This window comes from Drosophila santomea, chromosome 3L (assembly GCF_016746245.2).
Source record: "Drosophila santomea strain STO CAGO 1482 chromosome 3L, Prin_Dsan_1.1, whole genome shotgun sequence".
NCBI classification, from domain to species: Eukaryota; Metazoa; Arthropoda; class Insecta; order Diptera; family Drosophilidae; genus Drosophila; species Drosophila santomea.
This window is the reverse complement of record NC_053018.2, coordinates 12,006,223-12,025,211: the sequence shown is the minus strand read 5'-3', so window position 1 is coordinate 12,025,211 and position 18,989 is coordinate 12,006,223. Positions and strand designations below refer to the sequence as shown.

Sequence of the window (18,989 nt, the reverse complement as noted above, 5' to 3'; positions counted from 1 at the left end):
CCACATGGTGGATACACCGCTGTAGCCACATGGGCGCTATTTCGTAGTCGCAGTTCTTCCAGCACTCCACCCACATCCTCACATATATTTAACATTTTTCCCTGCTCCTTTTAGGGCGTAACATAAGCAATTTTTCGCGACGCTGAAAAACTTTTAACACGCTCTGTCCATATATTTTCTTCTGAATCTGCTTCTGCCCACCTCCACCTACCAAAATATATGTACTATCCAGGTAGCAAAATTTATACAGACTTTCCTTGCTACTGCGTGTAATTTGATATGCTTGAAGACGAGGAACAGTCTGAAAAAATAGCTTTAAAATAATAGATAAATTGCCAATCTGAACGAACACTTTTCCTTCCAGTTATGAATATTTACCTATGTATTTTCCTAATGATTGTTGATTTTGCCTTGAAGTAAGTTCATTATTCAGGTTATTATATTTATATATATTTTTGGTTAGATGTTTATTGAATAACTAACAAATTAGTGGTAAGTATTAGTAACTGACACGATCAGTTTATTATAAATTGTCGTTCAAGAGATTGAATTCACTTAAATCTGAAATAAGTTATTGCATTTGAAATTTGTCGCAAAGCGCATGCTAAGATCCTTTTAGTGCCTTCGTCTCGGCTTATACGAATTGTGGCCATGTTTTCCGTCTCCAATATTTTCATGCGCAATGGCGAGCTCGGTTTGCGAATTGATTACCGCCGTTAGTTCATCGACGATCTCGTCCAGGGTGAGCGGATGTCCATTGGCCACCATAACGGCCAGGATGAGGGGCGCCAAGATGTCGTTGTGGCAGCCGTCCATTGCGCTTCCTTCGTCCGCAGTATTGGAAATTTTCTAAAAATACAACACGAGAGCTCAATTTGGAATATTCGATCTCTGTGCTCATGCAAATTTATGACATCTCGACTGACATGCCCATCGGTGGCTACTTTGGATATATGTACATACATACATAGCTTATCGGGTTTTTCCTGTGGAGCTGTGCAGTTCTTGGGTGGGGAATTTCAATTGGAAAAGTGTCACTTGTCAGTTGGTCACAGTCCATTGTGTTTCACCCTTTGTTGCTGCCCTCGCCACCCATGCTGTGCATTTTTTCTGCGATACATCAATACGCCGGAATAGGAAGGTCGATGGCGTTGTGGGTGGGTATGTATATACATAGATGCAGATACATTTCGTATGCAAGTTGGTCGCAAGTCGGAGACCGTCAGTTGATAATAAATAAACAAGGGAGAGCGCTATAGTCGAGTTCCCCGACTATCAGATACCCGTTACTCAGCGGAAGTGCGAACAAGATATTTCAAAATGTTTCTGGCATATCGATAGAAATTGAGAAAAATAAATACTTTCTATATATCAATAGATAAGGTAACACTTTAATTATCGATAAGATCGGGTAGTCGAAATATTGACGCCGCACACGATCGAGAAAGCACTGCTCAAATGGAATCTAAAATGAACAGGTGAGTTGGTTTATAAAATGAAGTTATGGCTTTTCCCCCTGACATCTCCAATTCCAGGCTACAGCCAGAGTTTTCCAAACTCTTGAAGAACAAAAAATTCTCCGATTGTAATATTGAGGTGGAAAAGGAATCCTTTGAATGCCACAAAGTTATTTTGGCCAGTGCATCGGAGTTCTTTGAGCGCATGTTTCTCAGTGATTTCAAGGAGTCCCAATCGGGAAAATTTGTCCTAACTGATGTCAAGCCAGAAACATTTGCCCATTTCCTCCATTATGTGTACACCTACGATGCAAACACTCTTGAAAAGCACACCTGGCTCCACCTGGCTCGTGGAGTCTCTCGTCTCCGATGGCGTGGAGACTATAAAGGGAAAAATAACCACACTGGATATCGGCGATCTTCTCGGAGTTTTCCAGAAAGCTCACGACATAATGAATGAGAAGCTCATCGGTCTTTGCGTCCAAGTGAGTCAACTATTTTTGTTTAATATGTTCTAAAACCAGATAAGAACGCCACTCACAGTTGCCTTATTTGTATTTAAAGTTTATATAATAGTTATTGATTTTTTTTTAGGAAATACAGAAATGCTTTTCCCAAAGAATGAATTGCTACGAAGTTCTGTTCCTAACTTCAGATGTCTTCGAGCAGTACCTCATTATCACCGAGGGGTGTTTGCCTCAGATCGAGAGGTTCAAAATGATGCAGACTTACCTAACCGTTAATGGGTTAATAGACAATGGGGCGGTCAATGGTGTTGTTGGTCAAGTGGAACTTCCGGAAACTACCAATAAAGACGGCGGACAAATAGAGAAGAAAGAAGGTGAATCTGATGATAAGGATTGCTCTGAATCTAATGGTAAACCCCTAACTTGCAAGGCGATTCTCGATACAAACGAGAAGAAAGCACATGAAGTGGCCATCCCAGAAGAGCCAAAGGACAAACTCATACACCAAGAATATGTAAAAACTCTATTGGGCCATATAAAATTCGGTAGTATGTCGAAAAAAGATTTTTACAGCGTAGTTGGCAAGTCTGGTTTGTTGAACGACAAGGAAAAATACGAATATCTCTACCTAACCCAATAAACCAATACAAAAATGTATTCGAAAGATGGTTTATAATTACTCTACTAATATTATTACATATATTGCATTTACACATATATAAAGAATATACTCCATCGTCAGGACAATTTATGTAAAACATAGATGCTAAGGAGCCTTTATATTATCATTTCATTTTAAATAAAGCTTAGCCTTCAAATGCAGGGAAAGGGCTTCATTTTATTTTTAAAACTTAATAAAACGACTGAGGATGTATACCATTTTACTGAAGGAGTAAAGGGTATACAAAAAATTGAGACGACACATATGCAAATGAGCAGCGGATATGACGCCAACGCCCACATCCATACACAAGCGCAATCTTCAGCTTAGCCCATTTCATTTGGATAGTACACAAACGGAACTCCACGACAGGGCCTGGTCTTTCTGATTTGCGGAGATTTGTTTCACATCGCCTAGATTGCACTTATCAACACGGTTTCAGATTCAAAAATGCGGGCGTCAACCAACTTGGAAAAACAAGTACATGATGCACAGCAAGGAATTCGACATGGACAAGTTCAGAGTGTGGGACACGTTCCTCAAGAATGACAAAAACTGCGATAAACGTAACCGGTTTCAGAAACCTATTCGGCAGGACAATGCTATCCATTTATACAACTGGTAAACAAGTAAATATTTAATATGAAAAGAATTTTTGTAAAACACATATAAAAGTATTAACGATTGAATTTAAAATCTCTTCACTATATTTTATAACTTATTTTGAAAATGAAGTGATTAACCTTTATAATTATGAGATTCAATAATTGTTTATAATTCTATGTTTACCCTAATTATTTTACTAGACATACCAACGTACTATTAACCTATATAAATTATACAAACATAAGCTTTCTTATAAAAATCTTTGGAAATCGGAACAGAAACAGAAATTTCCATTTGATAAGGGGCGGAAATTATTTAGTTTTCTCAGTTGGCTTAGGCTTACGCTTCTGGAGCAAAACCATTGATAACTTGAGCCGTTTATACTCTGCGTGCGAGCAGAGACCCACGGCATGCAAAATGGAATCCTTGGTGAATTCTGCATGGTCGTATTCTTTGCTTCTCTCCTTACAATTGGCACGAGCGCGACTCAGAGCTGCCTGTAGATTTAGACGGCTTTTTCTCACATCCAGGTTGGTGTGTGAAAGTGAAAGTGGGTCTGGTGATTCCACAATGGGCGGAATCTCAACAGTGGGCTCTATTCCTTCTATTATGAAATACTTTCTGATCAACTGAGCCTCGTTGGGTCGCTCCATTACGAAACACGGCTTGAGGGCTATATTCGGGTTAACGATGAGTGGAATTATAGCTGCACTGACAATGTCTTTGATAACCATTTTGTTCGGCTTTATATCCTGCTCCGTGAAAGCTGAGCAGAAACGATCTATGTCGTCCTGAAGGCGGAGCACCAAGTAGTTGCATTCAGCGTTTAGTTCGTGGAGCATCTCCTCCAGTTCGTTGATGTACTTGTCCTTGATAATGGGATCCTGTAAGTCGTATAACATACAGTTTATTATACTTCATATACTAACTATAACTAGTTCTAAAAAAGTTCCATTTAAACTTGCTACTGCTTTTAAGCTTATTGTATGTATAATGCTAGTAAATGACAAAATGTTGGAAATATGTACATATATATAAGTTTATATGGAACGTGCATCCAATTTTCTACTCACAGCATCCGCCTGTTGCGCGAAAACACTGACTATTGTCTGCAAGAATCGAGAGGATATGAGGTTAAATAGATATATACATATAGATAATGGGTATCCACATACCTGGTGGATCTCCAGATGAGTTTTGATTGCCCGTTGGCAGTAGGCAATATCGTTGACCAATTTTTCCGGCATTTTGTAGAACTTTCGCAAATAATGTTCGAAGAATCTTTGAACATGCATGTCCTTGCTCGGCATGGATTTGGCATTTTGCATCTTCACCAGAAACTCTTTGATGATCTCGTAGCGCTCCTTTGGCGTGAAATCGTTGAAATTAATGTCCTCCATTTCGAATGTTTATTTTATGTTTTGAATGTTAAAAAATATTTTATTTGTTTTGATGCCAGAAAATGCCGCTTCCAGATTTAACAGAGTGCCCAGAGTCGGCCAAAGTGGCGATTTGAGACTAGCTAAAAAATAATAGCTACTTAGTGGCACCCCTGTGACTTCGATATTAAATTAATCGATCTGTACTTGATCTGTCGCTTATCGAATATAAATCGATGTTATTTTTTCGCAACATTTTAGGCAAGATTCAAAAGATCAATAAAGTAATTAGATACTGTATTGAACAACGAGGCAGTGCATTTTGGGTACCGGTAATTAATGGGTGGCCCCAATTTACGACCCAGCACAGCTGTCAATTCAGGCTCAATGTTCTGTTTTGGCAGTAAATATGATTGATAGTATTGGCGGCGGCTGAGCTCGGTTCAACCATGTGCGTAAATAAATTAATTACTCTTTAATTATTCGCATATTGATTACCGAATGGCAGCGGAAACGTGCCCAACTGCGACACAGTGTCCATTACAATTCAGCGTTGCAAGGAAAAACTAAAGAGATCGAAATTGAGCGAATAATTTAAGTGATTTAGTGATTCCTCTTCTAGAATATTGATTTGAAATCAAGTTAGTTGAAGTGATTTTGGATATGTTTGGCACAACATCCAACTCTGGTTTTTGCTCTGTTTTGCGATATCCTCTGGCAACTTTAAAGCTCTTTGGCCCGGCACAAAACTTTCGACCACAAAGGGTCCTGCCGCAGGAGCTCCATAATCCTCAAAAGGCTTTCTCATTGCCAAAGCAACCAGAATACGCAGCAAATCTTGGCCAAAGCAGACACAGATGAAATCCCACCATAAGCTCTGCCTCGACCAAATCTAAACTTCGCTTTCAGCACAAGCAGATTTTGAGACTATGCCTTTGACATTTCTTGTTGTCCGTGGAAACAAGAATGTTGTTTTTCAAGTGTAGTGAGCTGGATTGACTTCCTTTTTAAAGTGCTCGTCATGATATGTAATTATGTACATTTTTTTTTTGATTTTTATTGCGACACATAGTTTTATTTTGATTTGTGTACTAAACTGCATTCATTTTGAATATAGCAATATTTGCGACCATTTTGGCCTTTCAATTAAAATTTTGAAAATTCGCGCCCAAAATTAATTTTTTATATTGTCATCTTATGTACAGATATGTATATATGAAAGTTGTGAACGAAGCACTCCACGTACTTCAGGCGAAAAGGAAGTCCGTGTAACTGATGACTCCTGGATGCCCGGCCATATTCATCTTGCGACTTCAAAAGATGGGCGTGGGCAACAATAGATGGTCCCAGGATACAACAATAGTCGCTGCGATGGCTAAGGAGTCACTTTTCGGGGGCGAAAGAAATAAAGGGACCACAAAGCAGAGAAGGGACAATAGCACCTAATGGTGCGTTGTGCTGTCAGTTGTGTTGGTGGTGTCGGTGGTGTTGCTGCTGTTGGGTTTAGTGGTGCTGCTGGCCTGGTGGGTGGATGCTGCCGGTGGTTCCAGTGGTTCCGGCCGGAACAGTGGCCATGCCAGTGGCGGTGCCATCGACGGTGTCCCTCATTTATCATTTACACACCAACGCACGGGAAAACAGTCCGAACACGGCCAAATGATGGGTTGCTTCTCGCTGCCGGGGATAGAAAATCCTCGGTGGAAATTCCATTAACGCTTTATGTCGGCCATGCGGCACATCGGCCCGTCATTTGCATTGATTAAATCACTTTGCGGTCGGCTCGGCAAATGGTTGGAAAAATCCCCACCAACTTTCCGCTCAGTTGTTGCGCTCCCCCAATTTTTATGCACTTCTGCTGGGTTTACCTCAAAAATTGCCGAAGTTTTATTCGACTTTGCACCCAAAATCTTTTAGCCACGTTGCGTATCCATATTTCCAGTCTTTTGACGGCAATTTTAATTTTGGTTCTTGATTTTGTTGTGATACAGCGAAAGGTGTTATTTTGCATTTCTTTTTATTGTTTTTCAATTTACTGCTTCTAGCACGGCTCTTTTCAAATTGCGAACTTAATGGGTGGATACGTTTTCTTCTCACCTATTACAGCATTTTTACGGTAATCCCTGAATCGTTGCCTTTTAACTTAATAAGTATGCCAGTAGATCTAATCTTTCTCGATCCGTTTTTTTAAACGCGATAGCTGGTCAAGTTGTTCCAAACTTTTATCGATCGTTAAACAGTCGATAAATCAGTGACTGCTAATAACAGTCGACCGGGTGGCAACGCCAGGATATTATCAAACAGCTGATTGATGGTTGTTTATTTTCAATTTGCACGTAACTTTCAAAACAATCAAATTTCTTCGGAAATGATTATCCAAAATAGGATTCCCCTTATAGGGCATATTTTAAGACGGTGCCATCAACAAGGTAAGTAGAAATATTTTTTCCACATATGTGCTCCCAAATTTAACTGCCTTTATAATTGATATTTGAATGTCATTAAGCGATTGAAATAAACGCTAGAAAAGACAACTTAACAGCATATTTTGGAAAATGGCCAGAAACGGAGCAGAAGGAATTTCGCCAGCATATGCGCATTATCGCGGATTTCATTAGTGAGCCAGAGGAACAGCAGCTTCACGAGGAAATCGAACCCTATATGAGCCGCCTGCGCTACGAGTTCGATCACTGGGACGATGTGGGATAAGATCACGAATATGTTTACATGGATGATAACAGCCATCTTGCAGGCCATTCACGGTTTTCGGGAGACGGAGCGGAAGAAGTGGTTCCCCAAAAACAGAGAGGTCCTGGAGCGCGTGCGCCAAGTCGCCTTCGATGGAGCAATTATGCCCTATGTCCACATCCTGGATCTTGCGCCCGATGGCGTAATCAAGCCCCATGTGGATAGCACGCGAGTAAGTCCGGAATTACAGTGATAGATAGCATCATCGTTTTATCATCCTTTTAGTACTGCGGCAACACAATCTCCGGGATCAGCTTACTTAGCGACAGTGTGATGCGACTTGTGCGCACGGATGAGCAGCGATACCAACAGCAATCACCGGGAACTGCAACGCAACCGACATCCCAGGGGTCAGAGCCCGATGCAGCTTATCGCCATCAGCCGGAGGCGCCTCTGAAGAACAACTTTTACGCTGACATCCTGCTGCCACGCCGCTCCTTGTACATAATGAGCCACACGGCTCGCTACAACTTCACGCACGAGATACTATCCAAGGAGCACTCCCAGTTTCGGGGTACGCTGGTGCCAAAGACGCGTCGCATTTCCATCATTTGTCGCAACGAACCCTAAGCGGGGTATATGTTTTTCGCTGCGAATGAATTTTTGGTGCTGTTGAAATCTTGTAAATGATAATTGATTATTATTATTTACTGCAGTCACAAAAGATAATTCTTGTTAATCAAAGTTTGTTAGTCAGTTACAAAAGATAATTCGTGTTTAACAAAGCTTGTTAGAGTTGTACTTAGGTTAACGTATAATGTATAACTAAAACCAATGATAAAGTAACCTAAGCCTACACAAGTGATGTATCACTGTGTTTGCTTACCAACTAGTTTTAAACGAATTGTAAGCGAACAGAACTGTTTCATTTGACTGTCGAATGTTCTACGTCCATTCAACATGGAGTGAAAGTCGATGAGAGTGAGAAGTGTATCTTTGATTAAAAGTTAAGAGCTTAAATAACAACAAATCAGCGTTAGTGGCCCTTGCTTGCACAGCTATTGGCGCCTTTTAGTCCACTTGTTTGCTTATTAGAGGTCTTGGCTTGGCTTGTTTGCGCAGAAGATTGAAGACGTCCTGAAAAATACCGGCGCAAATATAAAATACAGGACGTGATTTTTGGCGGACGATAGGAACATTTTTCGATTTTCAAATGATGTCATAAATTTATACGAAACTCGCTAGTTGGCTGGGGGTTTCGCTTATAGGTGTGTTTATAATAAAAACTTTTTGTGGTTTTAAATTCTGGTTAGGCGCGAAATCGATGGTTCGGTTCGAAAGCTCGCTGTTAGTTTCTCTTTCGCTGTTACAAGGCGATCCACAAGACTGTTATGCTTGCGTTCCACCAAGCACAATTCTGTCTGTTATGTTTCGGTTAAAAGGCAATTCTCTGTAGTGAATGGGTAAAATGTTAACTCGTAGAGTAAAGGGTATACTCGGTTTGCTGAACAGTATGTAACATGTACCAGAAATTTCAAATTTTTGAGGAAATGGGCTCTGTTGTTTTAAAGTGACACAAATATAGAGCCTGACTGCAATTCTAAAGAACTAAATATCAAATATGTATTAGTTATTACTTTAAATTTCTAACAATAAAGGCAGTGAGAATGGCAATTTCCCCGGCCCAAGCAAATCTTATTTACGCAATTTTTGTATACGACTGCTGGGCGGTTGTCTTGCTACCTGGTCAATAGGACTTCAAGATCGCAAAGGTCAGCATTTGTGTTCAGGAACAGAATATGTGAATGTTGGTATCTCATTGTGTTCGTGGTTCTTTGGGATTGTAACTGGGTTAGTTTCCAGGGCGGCAGTTGCAAAATATCTCGTGCAAAACAATGAAAATCCGATTCACCTTTTCTTTATTATCTCAGGACGTCGCAGCTGCTGTAGAAAATCCATTTTGGAGCAAGATGTTCCTCTATATGTATATCCATAATATCCAAAGTTATTTATATTGGTTATATAATAGTCATGAACACGAAAATATTTAAGTATATTAAGATTTATTTTTTGTTATAGTTATAAATATGAAAGTCACGATATACCAAAAAAGGCTTAAAAGAAGAATGGAAGAGCCAGGAAAAGTCAGGAAATCCATTGTTTTATATAAGGATTAGAATCAAAGAAATGCACATGAGGGCATTCAAGGATTAATTAGCGTATTTATTATTTATTTATTCAATATATTTTTATTTGCCTTAACAGACTACAATTGAAAATACCCTTGCAAGACTAATTTCCTATTTCGTTATATCTATACATATGTTCATGTTTTGTAAAAGCCACCGAAACAAATATACATATATACTTACGTTTTTACATTAACCTATTTAAAAATAAATGCGGAGCATTTCTGGACGGGCTCAAAATCCTGGCAAGTGGAGTTATGAAATTGTTTAGCGCAATGAAAACCAAAAGTTTCGCGTAACTTTTTTGGGTGTCCCACTAAAAGGGTGAACTGGCAGCCAAATAATAACAATAATAATCGCAATTACCGAAAAAACAGCTCTGAAAAAAGTTAATTATGGAGTTGCTGCCCCCTATTTGGGGTCTGCCTCCTAAATTTAACGCTGAGATTGTTGTTATTTGTGTACTTTCTGTTGCTTGCAGTTGATAATTTGTTCCAAACTTCGAGTAGCCACTTTGTTCGCAAGGACTTTTAAAAGGGAGAAAGCTTTTTTCCCTTTCGTTTTGTTTCTGGGACAGAGCGAAATGTTGATGGCTCTTTTTTTGACTCACCTGCTACTTTTATTTTCGGGGAACTCATTTTCTCAGACTGGTTTCTTTCTTTCCTTTGTGCCTAATGTTTCTTGAATTTGGCCATTTTGATACGCGTATTCAGGACTGTTTTCAAAGTTTTTTAATGCGCCGTTCAACTAAATATGTGACTTTGTTAACATTGCAAAGAAGTTTAATCCCTATCAAAGCATATTTTATTATTTAAAAAAATTGTATTTCTATTTGATTTTATAAACTCAGAACTAAATAAATATGCTGCTTAAACTGGCACACACTTATGCAATGATATGCCGGAACTATGAATTAGAATAAATCAAAAATATAAGCAATGGACACTTTTAAATTTCGCGCCCTGCTGGAGTTGCCAACGATCGTGTGTATACTAAAATAAACTAACTTCTGACACATATGGTCACACTGCAGGCAAACGTCGATAGGCGACACGACCAATCGATAGCTGGACAGTGCCATCTCTAACATTTACGACGTGTTGACCGGGAAAAAATCAAAAGAAGCCAGCAATTGCTTTTAAACCGCGAAGCGCTGAACAAGTACGGAGTTTGTAAAACAGTTAATTTTATTAGCAGGGTCTGTGCGAGCGTAGCCAAACAAGGAAACTAATTCCAACGCTGCTGTGACACAAACTTCTGTACGAAATTGAAAGTCAAATGAATTCTGTACAAAACTGTGTGTGTGCGTGTATATCAAGCGTCAATTTGTCGATGATAAAATTTGCCTGCGCTTAATGTACACATGTGTGCGTCTTCGTTGAGCATATGAGCCTGTGACTGTGTGCGTATCGGTGTGAGCGTCGAGCATAAGAAAGCAGCACAAAACAACAGCAATAACAACAGAAGGAAGACAACGACGCTAAGCGAAAGAGCGCAGGAAAGGGAAAAGCAGAATCGGACTCCATTTTACAAGGCGAAGAAAGGAGTAGAAGAGAGCACGCGATGGCCAGTTTCCAGATCCACCAAGACGTGAGCAACAAGGAGAATCCGGGCATTAAGATCCCGGCCGGAGTGAAGAACGCCAAGCAGCCGCTGGCAGTAATTGGCAAGTCGGAGAAGAATGCGCTTGCGCCGCGGGCAAATTTCGCCGTACTCAATGGCAACAACAATGTGCCGCGTCCGTCCGGGAAAGTTGTAAGTACCGTTGCCGATTTCCCGTACCTCTACTTCTAATTCCAATGCAGCTGCTTTATTTTATGGTGTTGGTGGTGGGATCCTCACACCACAGCGCCCGTGCGCATGTGTGAGTGCGCCTAGTGGTGGTGGTTTTCTCTCCCGTACTACCCCTCCTCTTCCTACCCTTTCATTCCATCCATTTCACTTCTTTTTTTTTTTACATTACTCTTTTAAGATAACCCATGTACTTACTGGCGCCTAACCTAGAAACTAAACTAAACTAACCTAGAAAATAGGACAGGCCTTGCAATTGCGCGCCTTTTTGAAGATTCGCAACAACAATGCGGCGAAACAAGGAGAGCAAAAGCAATTGCGATTGCCAACGCACACATGCGCATAAGTGCATACCCATACGCGGGCAATTCTGGAAGCCAGGGAAAGGCGCGCAACTAAAAAATAGGATCGTTTCATTAGGAAAATAATTCGAAATTTATTAAATAATATATTAATATATATATATAATTATATATCGTGTGCGAACTGCTCAAAACTGCAATAGAAGCCTGTAGTTAACCATATAAGTTTACCATATTTATCATTTCCGTTGGTAAACCTAATCTCCTGCTCCCTTCAGCAGGTCTTCCGTGACGTAAGAAACCACAATGTCGATGAGAATGTGGAGTACGCCGCCAAGAAATCGAATGTGGTGCCCGTGGTGGAGCAATTCAAGACCTTCTCCGTGTACGAGGACAACAACGATACCCAGGTAGCACCACCCGGAAAATCCCTGGCCTCCCTGCCCGACAAAGAGAATCAACATGCCGTGAAATTGTAAGTTTCCATTGATCTATTGGCAAACCGCAAGCAAACTTTTGATTTTCTTTTTACTCCATTCAGCGATGCCGGGCAAAAGGAGTTCGTGGACTACGATCTGGATTCAACGCCCATGTCCGTGACGGATATTCAGTCGCCTATGTCCGTGGACCGCTCCATTCTCGGTGTCATCGGTGGCACTGAAACGGGGGCCACGCCAAGTGGACGAGTCAAGGAGCTGCCGCCGCGCAACGATCGTCAGCGGTTCCTAGAAGTGGTTCAGTACCAGATGGACATCCTGGAATACTTTCGGGAGAGCGAGGTAAGTCCGGGGACATCCACTTGCACTAGCTGCACTATGAAAAATCTTAGATGACTTGTGCACACAAATAATTCCTAGTCACTTTTTAGTCTTATCTTTACAGAATATCTAAAATTGATAACTTTTTGTATGTCGAGTTTTGCTTGATAATCTGAATGCGCATTGCAGCCATCGTTTCTGTCATAAAAGGGAGTTTTTCCCCCAAGGTATCTTGGGTTTTCAGCGTCTTACCTCTTACTTGGCCATGTGCATTGTATCTTTCTGTGCAGAGGCAGGCAGACGTAATTTCACAAGGGAAGTCGGACCTTGCCGCACCCTAATGTGGCATTCCCTTCACGCAACGCTGCCTCTTTCTGGGTTCACGGGCTCACTTCTCCCCGCTCGCCCATGCTCGGCACATGTTTATGTTTGTTGGGCGGGAAACGAAACGCTCGCCTGCGTCTCATCCTTTGTCGTTGTTGTTGACTCTTACGTCTTCTTTTCTTTCCAAAGTCGTAGAAACACTCGGTACTAATGGAATTCGTCTTGCAGCCAATTGCTTGGGTTGTTTTTTATTTTTTCTTGTAGCTTACCAGTTTATTTCTTAGGATAGCAAAGATGTCATTCATTTTGCTTTCGCTGCATTTATTTGCATGGTTTGTGTCGGGGAAATGAATCGATATAATTTATACTTTTTGACAAATTCAGTAGTCGTCTATTTTTATTTTCTTGCAATTTTACTAACAAAAATACTACAATAAAAATATACCCAAAAAAGGACCAACAAAAAAATAATTTAAAAAAAATAATTTAAAAAAAATAATTAAAAAAAAAAACAAAACTGAACAAAATGAAAAAATCTAAAAAAAATTTTAAAAAAAACCTTAAAAAAAATTGAAAACAAGGAATAAAAAAAAGAATTAAAAAAAACCAAAAAAAAATTAATTTAAGAAAAAGCGAAACAAAAATTTAAAAAAAAGGAATAAAAAAAAAAAAACTAAAGTAAATAAAATAAAATTAATGAAAAAAACAAACAAAAAATGAATGAAAAAAACAAACAAATGAATGAAAGAAAAAAAAAATTAATGGAAAATCTATAATCAAAGAACAAAAAACCATACAAATTAAGGACAACAACAAAAATGTAAAGAAAGACAGATGGGCTTTATTTCTCGTGATATATCCGATTTTCAGATGAACGTAAATATAGGATTTGGTTTTTGTAGTTTTTAATTATTTGATATTCTTTGTTTCCAACATGAACGTTATAATTTCGCCGTAAATATTCCAAACAGAAAAAATAGTATTTCTAAACTAGTACGTGTTCTAGACACGTGTGGAAAGCTGCTGCACAAGAAAGTGAGGCAGCTTTCTAATCGCATCCAGCTCATTGTACTCGAATCTTCTTAGTTGGAAACTTTCATACAATCGAACTAACGCGAGTTCTTGTTGAACTGATCGTAAAAGTCATCCGAGACGGCATTAGTTAAGCCGACAAGTGCTTCCTTGCGTTGCCGATCCTGCTCCACAGCCAACTTGGAATTCGCCCGCATTAGCTCATCTAATTCCCCCTTACGTCGGCGATCATCCTCGATCTGGTGAAGGACCAAGGTGCGGTCCATATTGATGGCGTATTGCTCCCACTGTTTGTCCATCATCTGGGCCTCCGTCTTGCGCTGAATGGCCAAACGTAGCTGTTGCTCTTGTCCAAGGCGGAACACGCGAAGTTCTTCCGGCGTCATGCCGCGATACATGAAAGCAATCTTCTTGTTTGGATCGGTGCGCGATTGAGCCACATCAGGATTTTCAGTAAGCATGTCGCTAGAAAGCATATTATAGATCTCAGCCATGTCATCCTCATATTTTTCACGCTTTTCCCTTTCGCGGTCCAATTGCTTTTGCTTGGCCATGTTGATGTTAAACTGACGCACTCGCTGAATCACTTGGTTTCGCATCTGGTGATCAGACTTGGCCATCTCCTGCAGATGCTTGTCTCTGCAACCAACGTTGTCCATCAGCAGATTATCGGCCTGCTTGCGAGCATCCTCCGCCTTCTTGCGCTCCTGCACTTGCTGATCCAGCCACGCTCTTTGCTGCTCCCGCTGCCGAAGCTTCCGGTCAGTGTTGTACAGGTCCTCGCCCTGAAAGATCTGGGCGCTGGACACGCCCAGTGAAATGTCATTGTCGGCGACTCTGGTTGGACGTGCCTTCTTCAAGAAATTCGGATCATTTAGGTCGAACTCGCGGCGCTGTTCCTTGCGCTGATAGCGGCAGCGATAATAGTTAAGATCCGAGTCCACCACACGCTGTTTCTTCTCCAACTCCTTTTCCTGGGCCAGGATCAGGCGCTTCTGCAGCTGCTCCTGTTCCTCAAATTTCTTGTCGCACTCCATCTGGGCGGTTCGCTGCTTCTTTTTCTCAAGTATTTGGCGATCCAACATTTCGAGGTCGAGCTACGAAATGGAATATTCGTCCATGATGTTCACCCAGTCTGCAGAAACATACTTACCCCATACAGACGCTGCTTGGCATTAAAGATGCGACGCTTCCGCTCATCTTCGTACTGCTCCCGCTTCTGCAGCTTCATCGCCTCGTCGAGGTCCTGCTTGGTGCATATTCCGATTTTGAGCGTCATCGTGCCGGAGTTATACAAAATATTCAACTGTATTCGAGTTCGATATGTCTGTCTCCTTCTGTTTCTAAAATATGGATATTTTGGCTAAGTTCCGGTTGACTTTGTTTGCCCGGTTGCTGGGTGCTTTGTTTATTGTTTGCCTCTACTAAATAACACATTCCTAAATTATTTGCATTGGGGTTGAAAATTTAACATGTTGGTTAACTTTCTCAGCATAAATCAAATGTTGATGATACGCAACCAATTATATATATTCTTGCCAATTGATAACTAAATGGGCAAAAACCGTTTCGTGGCGCTTGACGATTCCAATAATCGTTAAAGCGACCATTAAATAAACACCTAATGTACATATTGCCCATATAGGTGTTTTGGCAAAGACTTTCGTTGAAACTGGAAATTTCGATGCGACTCACGTACTACGAAATAACTAATAAACAAATAAAAATTGGTTGACTCCGTCCCCCAGCTTTTGCATGCCTCTTCTCCACTGGTATTATTCGCTTGAGTTGACTGGGCGGTTTTTGTTCCCGTGAAATTTGGACATTTTTAACACCCTTCTAAAATAAAACCGAACTGTTAGTTGGTCTCGAGATCAGCGTGCAGAAAACGGTGTTAAGCATTAGCAATATGTTTGCGAATTGGTTTAACGATTTTGTATGCTAACCAAAAGTGGCGGTATCCATATCTTGTTAAAACGACTAATATAATCGGTATAATCATTTGTTTTAATCTTTCAGAAGAAACATCGCCCCAAGCCACATTATATGCGCAGACAGAAGGACATCAGCCACAATATGCGCTCCATCCTGATAGACTGGCTGGTTGAGGTTTCCGAGGAGTACAAACTAGACACAGAGACGCTGTATCTCTCAGTCTTTTATCTAGATCGATTTTTGAGTCAAATGGCGGTGGTGCGCTCCAAGTTGCAGCTGGTGGGCACGGCAGCTATGTATATTGCCGCGTAAGTAGTCTTAGTCCGATAATGAAGGTGTATTTATGTGGGCTTCTGTGCAGGAAATACGAGGAAATTTATCCCCCAGAGGTGGGTGAGTTTGTGTTCCTCACCGACGACAGCTACACCAAGGCGCAAGTGCTACGCATGGAGCAGGTTATTCTGAAGATTCTCTCCTTCGATCTGTGCACACCGACTGCTTACGTCTTCATCAACACCTATGCTGTACTTTGCGACATGCCTGAGAAGCTGAAGTTCATGACGCTGGTAGGCTATTGGCAATACAAAAAAAAAAAGAAATCTAATTGTTTACTAACATTATATTCACTTGACAGTATATTTCTGAGCTATCCCTTATGGAGGGAGAAACGTACTTGCAATATTTGCCATCACTTATGTCATCCGCCTCAGTCGCATTGGCGCGTCACATTCTGGGCATGGATATGTGGACGCCACAGCTGGAGGAGATCACGACTTACAAGCTGGAGGACCTAAAAACAGTTGTATTGCATCTGTGCCACACCCACAAATCGGCAAAGGAACTCAACACGCAGGCCATGCGGGAAAAGTACAATAGAGACACGTAAGTCGCAAACACTGAATAGCGAATGTGCCCGTTTTTACCTAAAGTTTTTCTTAACAGTTACAAGAAGGTGGCTATGATAGAATCAGTTGAGATGAGCAAGGACGACTTTGATCATCTCTGTGAGGCTTACAATGACAAGCAGAAAGAGGAGCATCAGCAGCCGGATATTAATACTAAATCGAACGTGAATTTGTTTTATAAGTTTTAAGTGTTTTGAGCCTCTGCCATGGTCAAATTGTATATTAGTTTAGTGTTTCATGTAACATTATGTAGTTTCAGTTGTAAGTGTACACACGGATAAATTGTAGCTCGGTCGTCTAAGAGCTCCGCATTGGTTGGCCGGTTGGCAAGCTCCCGTTGCAAGTGCCGGACAATTTTATATGTGAGCCATATAAAAGATAAGTTCCCAAAATATACGGACACATCCGCTTCTGTCCACGATGGGAGCTTGTCACGCCACTGAGCAGTAGGAACTGCGGCAGTCTTAGAAACCGACGAGCTAATAAGAAAAGAGAAAGCCACCGGACAGCGAACATATTTTATATTTCAAACTCTGTATTTTAAGTATGTATGTTTTCGTGTTTATAAATTGAACCGTACTAACGTATACAATGTGTCTACAGCAGAAACAGCTAGCTTCGAGAATTATTTTACCATATTTATATATTAATATTTAGTCCATGAATGTTCTGTGAACTACAAAACAAATATAAACATCATTTTTACAAAAGACACAAACTATCACCCAGCCAGCGCCACAAGGAATAAAAAATCACTAAGCCGCAGGGTAGCCAATCGACTCAGAATGGCAGCCGAAAACTCTTATTCAATTTAATCTTATACGCTTACTAAATGTTTACTAAACTTAGTCTAAACTCTCTTGCGCGTTGAAACATAAATAGAGCGCTGCCCAAATGGATACAACCAGATGATGGGCTATACTTTAACATTACTTTTAGGTCTTTACTAACTAATCGAATTAATTTGATAATACCATTGACGAGTGTTTTGTGCTCGGGAGCTGAATATTCGCTAAATATTCTATATTAAGTATTCAATAAAACTTTGAGAAAGGCAAGCAAAAGATGTGGTAATACTATCATTTATGGGTTGAGGACATGGTAATTTTGTATGACAAATAAAACAAGAGAGAACGCTATAGTCGAGTTTCCCGACTATCTGATACCCGTTATTTAGCTGGTGGAAGTATGAAGGAGAGTCTTCCACACTGACAGTTTTTGGTGGTTTGTGGGCGTGGCAAAAAGTTTTTTTTTGCAAATCGATAGAAATTTATAAGACTAATAGAAAAATGAAAAAATATCAACATTTTTTTATGGTTTTTTTTTTCATTTATTTTCAGGACTGTTAACAAAGTTAAGGCCGAACCTTAAAAAGGCCGCCTCCATTTCCTCCCTCTTCTCCCTGGTCGGCAGCCGGAGAAAGAGCGCCTTCTGCGCGTCCAAAAACGCCGCCGTGGGGATCTCGTCCGTGGGCTCTGGGCTGCTGCTGGGGGACGCCACGCTTACCCCCGCAAATGCTGCTGTCAGCTCCTCGTGGCCGTCCTCCACCGGTGTGCTCGCGCGTTGCCTGAAAATCCAAAATATAAAATTATTATTTTACAATAATAATTAACACTTAGATTTACTTACCTGGGGGGCACCACGGTTACCCCCGCAAATGCTGCAGACAGCTCCTCCTCATCGTCCTCCACGGGTGTGCTCGCGCGTTGCCTGAAAATGCAAAATATATAATAATTATTTTACAACAAAAATTAACAATAAGAATCACTTACCTGCGGTGCACTAACCCCTCCAAAAACCGCAGACTCTCCCTCCACGGCCACGTCGAGTCCACCCTGTCCACCTCCTTGTTAAATTGGTGGCGCAGCTGCGACCACCTTTTCTTGCACTTTCTGGCTGCAAAATTATAAGAATTGCATTATTACATATGTACACTTAACCAATTTTTCTTTATACTTACGCGAGGTTTGGCACGCCGTCCCAACTTCCACCCATGCCTGTTGCCGCCGGTCCTTGTGCTGGCGCACGTGGACACTTCTGTCGTACAGACATGGGTGGTCCTTTACAGCGGCAATAAGTGTTGCTTCCATATTGGCTGCTTTTGAGAAAGTAAAGCTGGTGACGGGGGCTCTGGGATGGTGATTGCAGGCGTAGAATACAGTAATGTAAAACAAGAATAACTTAAAACCAAAAATGAAGTTTATATACCCTTTCAAAAGTATTATGACCATATATTTAACAAATAACTATGATTTCTTATCAATTAAATAGCTAATTATTTGCCGACTAGTCGTACTACAGTTTTATGATATAGTCATCACACTTTGATCGATTTTTAAAATTAAAACCGAATTTATGTACATATGCTCAAAGAACCTTACCTGTTACATACCTTTCCACGAATCTAGTATACCCTCATACTCTACGAGTAGCGGGAGTATATATAAGTGGAAAAGGAGAATGAAAGGGGAAAGAGGGCTATAAAAACCAATAATCTT

The 18,989-nt window shown here is 40.7% G+C and overlaps 6 protein-coding genes across 13 annotated transcripts; 3 read left to right on the top strand and 3 right to left on the bottom strand.

The window, feature by feature from the left end:
* Nucleotides 1-497: 497 nt before the first annotated feature.
* Nucleotides 498-10,590, bottom strand: LOC120450477. 6 transcript variants are annotated; one of them, XM_039633522.1, is made up of 5 exons: nucleotides 10,452-10,590; nucleotides 10,055-10,191; nucleotides 4,367-4,713; nucleotides 4,265-4,300; nucleotides 3,270-4,075 (listed from the first exon to the last, which is right to left on the bottom strand). In XM_039633522.1, exons 3-5 carry the CDS (start codon nucleotides 4,589-4,591, stop codon nucleotides 3,503-3,505), a joined length of 834 nt encoding a protein of 277 aa, XP_039489456.1. In that variant the 5' UTR covers nucleotides 4,592-4,713; nucleotides 10,055-10,191; nucleotides 10,452-10,590; the 3' UTR covers nucleotides 3,270-3,502. The 6 variants fall into 6 exon arrangements, 4 of the variants coding, with proteins under 4 accessions (XP_039489457.1, XP_039489456.1, XP_039489455.1 ...); XM_039633521.1 differs by having other exon boundaries at nucleotides 10,055-10,233; nucleotides 10,452-10,579; XM_044006241.1 differs by lacking the exon at nucleotides 10,452-10,590 and having other exon boundaries at nucleotides 10,055-10,401.
* LOC120450479 lies at nucleotides 1,379-2,581 on the top strand. The gene is made up of 3 exons (XM_039633526.1): nucleotides 1,379-1,478; nucleotides 1,536-1,942; nucleotides 2,052-2,581. The coding sequence occupies exons 2-3, from the start codon at nucleotides 1,715-1,717 to the stop codon at nucleotides 2,562-2,564; spliced, it is 741 nt and encodes a 246-aa protein (XP_039489460.1). The 5' UTR covers nucleotides 1,379-1,478; nucleotides 1,536-1,714; the 3' UTR covers nucleotides 2,565-2,581.
* On the top strand, nucleotides 5,759-7,984 carry LOC120450478 (alpha-ketoglutarate-dependent dioxygenase alkB homolog 7, mitochondrial-like). The gene is made up of 4 exons (XM_039633525.1): nucleotides 5,759-6,996; nucleotides 7,074-7,267; nucleotides 7,320-7,487; nucleotides 7,541-7,984. The coding sequence occupies exons 1-4, from the start codon at nucleotides 6,879-6,881 to the stop codon at nucleotides 7,883-7,885; spliced, it is 825 nt and encodes a 274-aa protein (XP_039489459.1). The 5' UTR covers nucleotides 5,759-6,878; the 3' UTR covers nucleotides 7,886-7,984.
* On the top strand, nucleotides 10,577-17,201 carry LOC120450473 (G2/mitotic-specific cyclin-A). Of its 3 annotated transcripts, none has more exons than XM_039633516.1 (7): nucleotides 10,577-11,199; nucleotides 11,819-12,012; nucleotides 12,079-12,316; nucleotides 15,671-15,894; nucleotides 15,948-16,152; nucleotides 16,221-16,468; nucleotides 16,529-17,201. In XM_039633516.1, exons 1-7 carry the CDS (start codon nucleotides 11,008-11,010, stop codon nucleotides 16,677-16,679), a joined length of 1,452 nt encoding a protein of 483 aa, XP_039489450.1. In that variant the 5' UTR covers nucleotides 10,577-11,007; the 3' UTR covers nucleotides 16,680-17,201. The 3 variants fall into 3 exon arrangements, with proteins under 3 accessions (XP_039489450.1, XP_039489449.1, XP_039489451.1); XM_039633515.1 differs by having other exon boundaries at nucleotides 10,578-11,199; nucleotides 11,816-12,012; XM_039633517.2 differs by lacking the exon at nucleotides 10,577-11,199 and adding an exon at nucleotides 11,557-11,622.
* LOC120450474 (RIB43A-like with coiled-coils protein 2) lies at nucleotides 13,508-15,096 on the bottom strand. The gene is made up of 2 exons (XM_039633518.2): nucleotides 14,805-15,096; nucleotides 13,508-14,748 (listed from the first exon to the last, which is right to left on the bottom strand). The coding sequence occupies exons 1-2, from the start codon at nucleotides 14,928-14,930 to the stop codon at nucleotides 13,729-13,731; spliced, it is 1,146 nt and encodes a 381-aa protein (XP_039489452.1). The 5' UTR covers nucleotides 14,931-15,096; the 3' UTR covers nucleotides 13,508-13,728.
* A 616-nt stretch (nucleotides 17,202-17,817) lies between the features above and the next one.
* LOC120447732 (transcription factor Adf-1-like) lies at nucleotides 17,818-18,642 on the bottom strand. Its single transcript, XM_039629276.1, has 4 exons — nucleotides 18,452-18,642; nucleotides 18,264-18,387; nucleotides 18,121-18,201; nucleotides 17,818-18,058 (listed from the first exon to the last, which is right to left on the bottom strand). Exons 1-4 carry the CDS (start codon nucleotides 18,579-18,581, stop codon nucleotides 17,818-17,820), a joined length of 576 nt encoding a protein of 191 aa, XP_039485210.1. The 5' UTR covers nucleotides 18,582-18,642.
* Nucleotides 18,643-18,989: the final 347 nt, after the last annotated feature.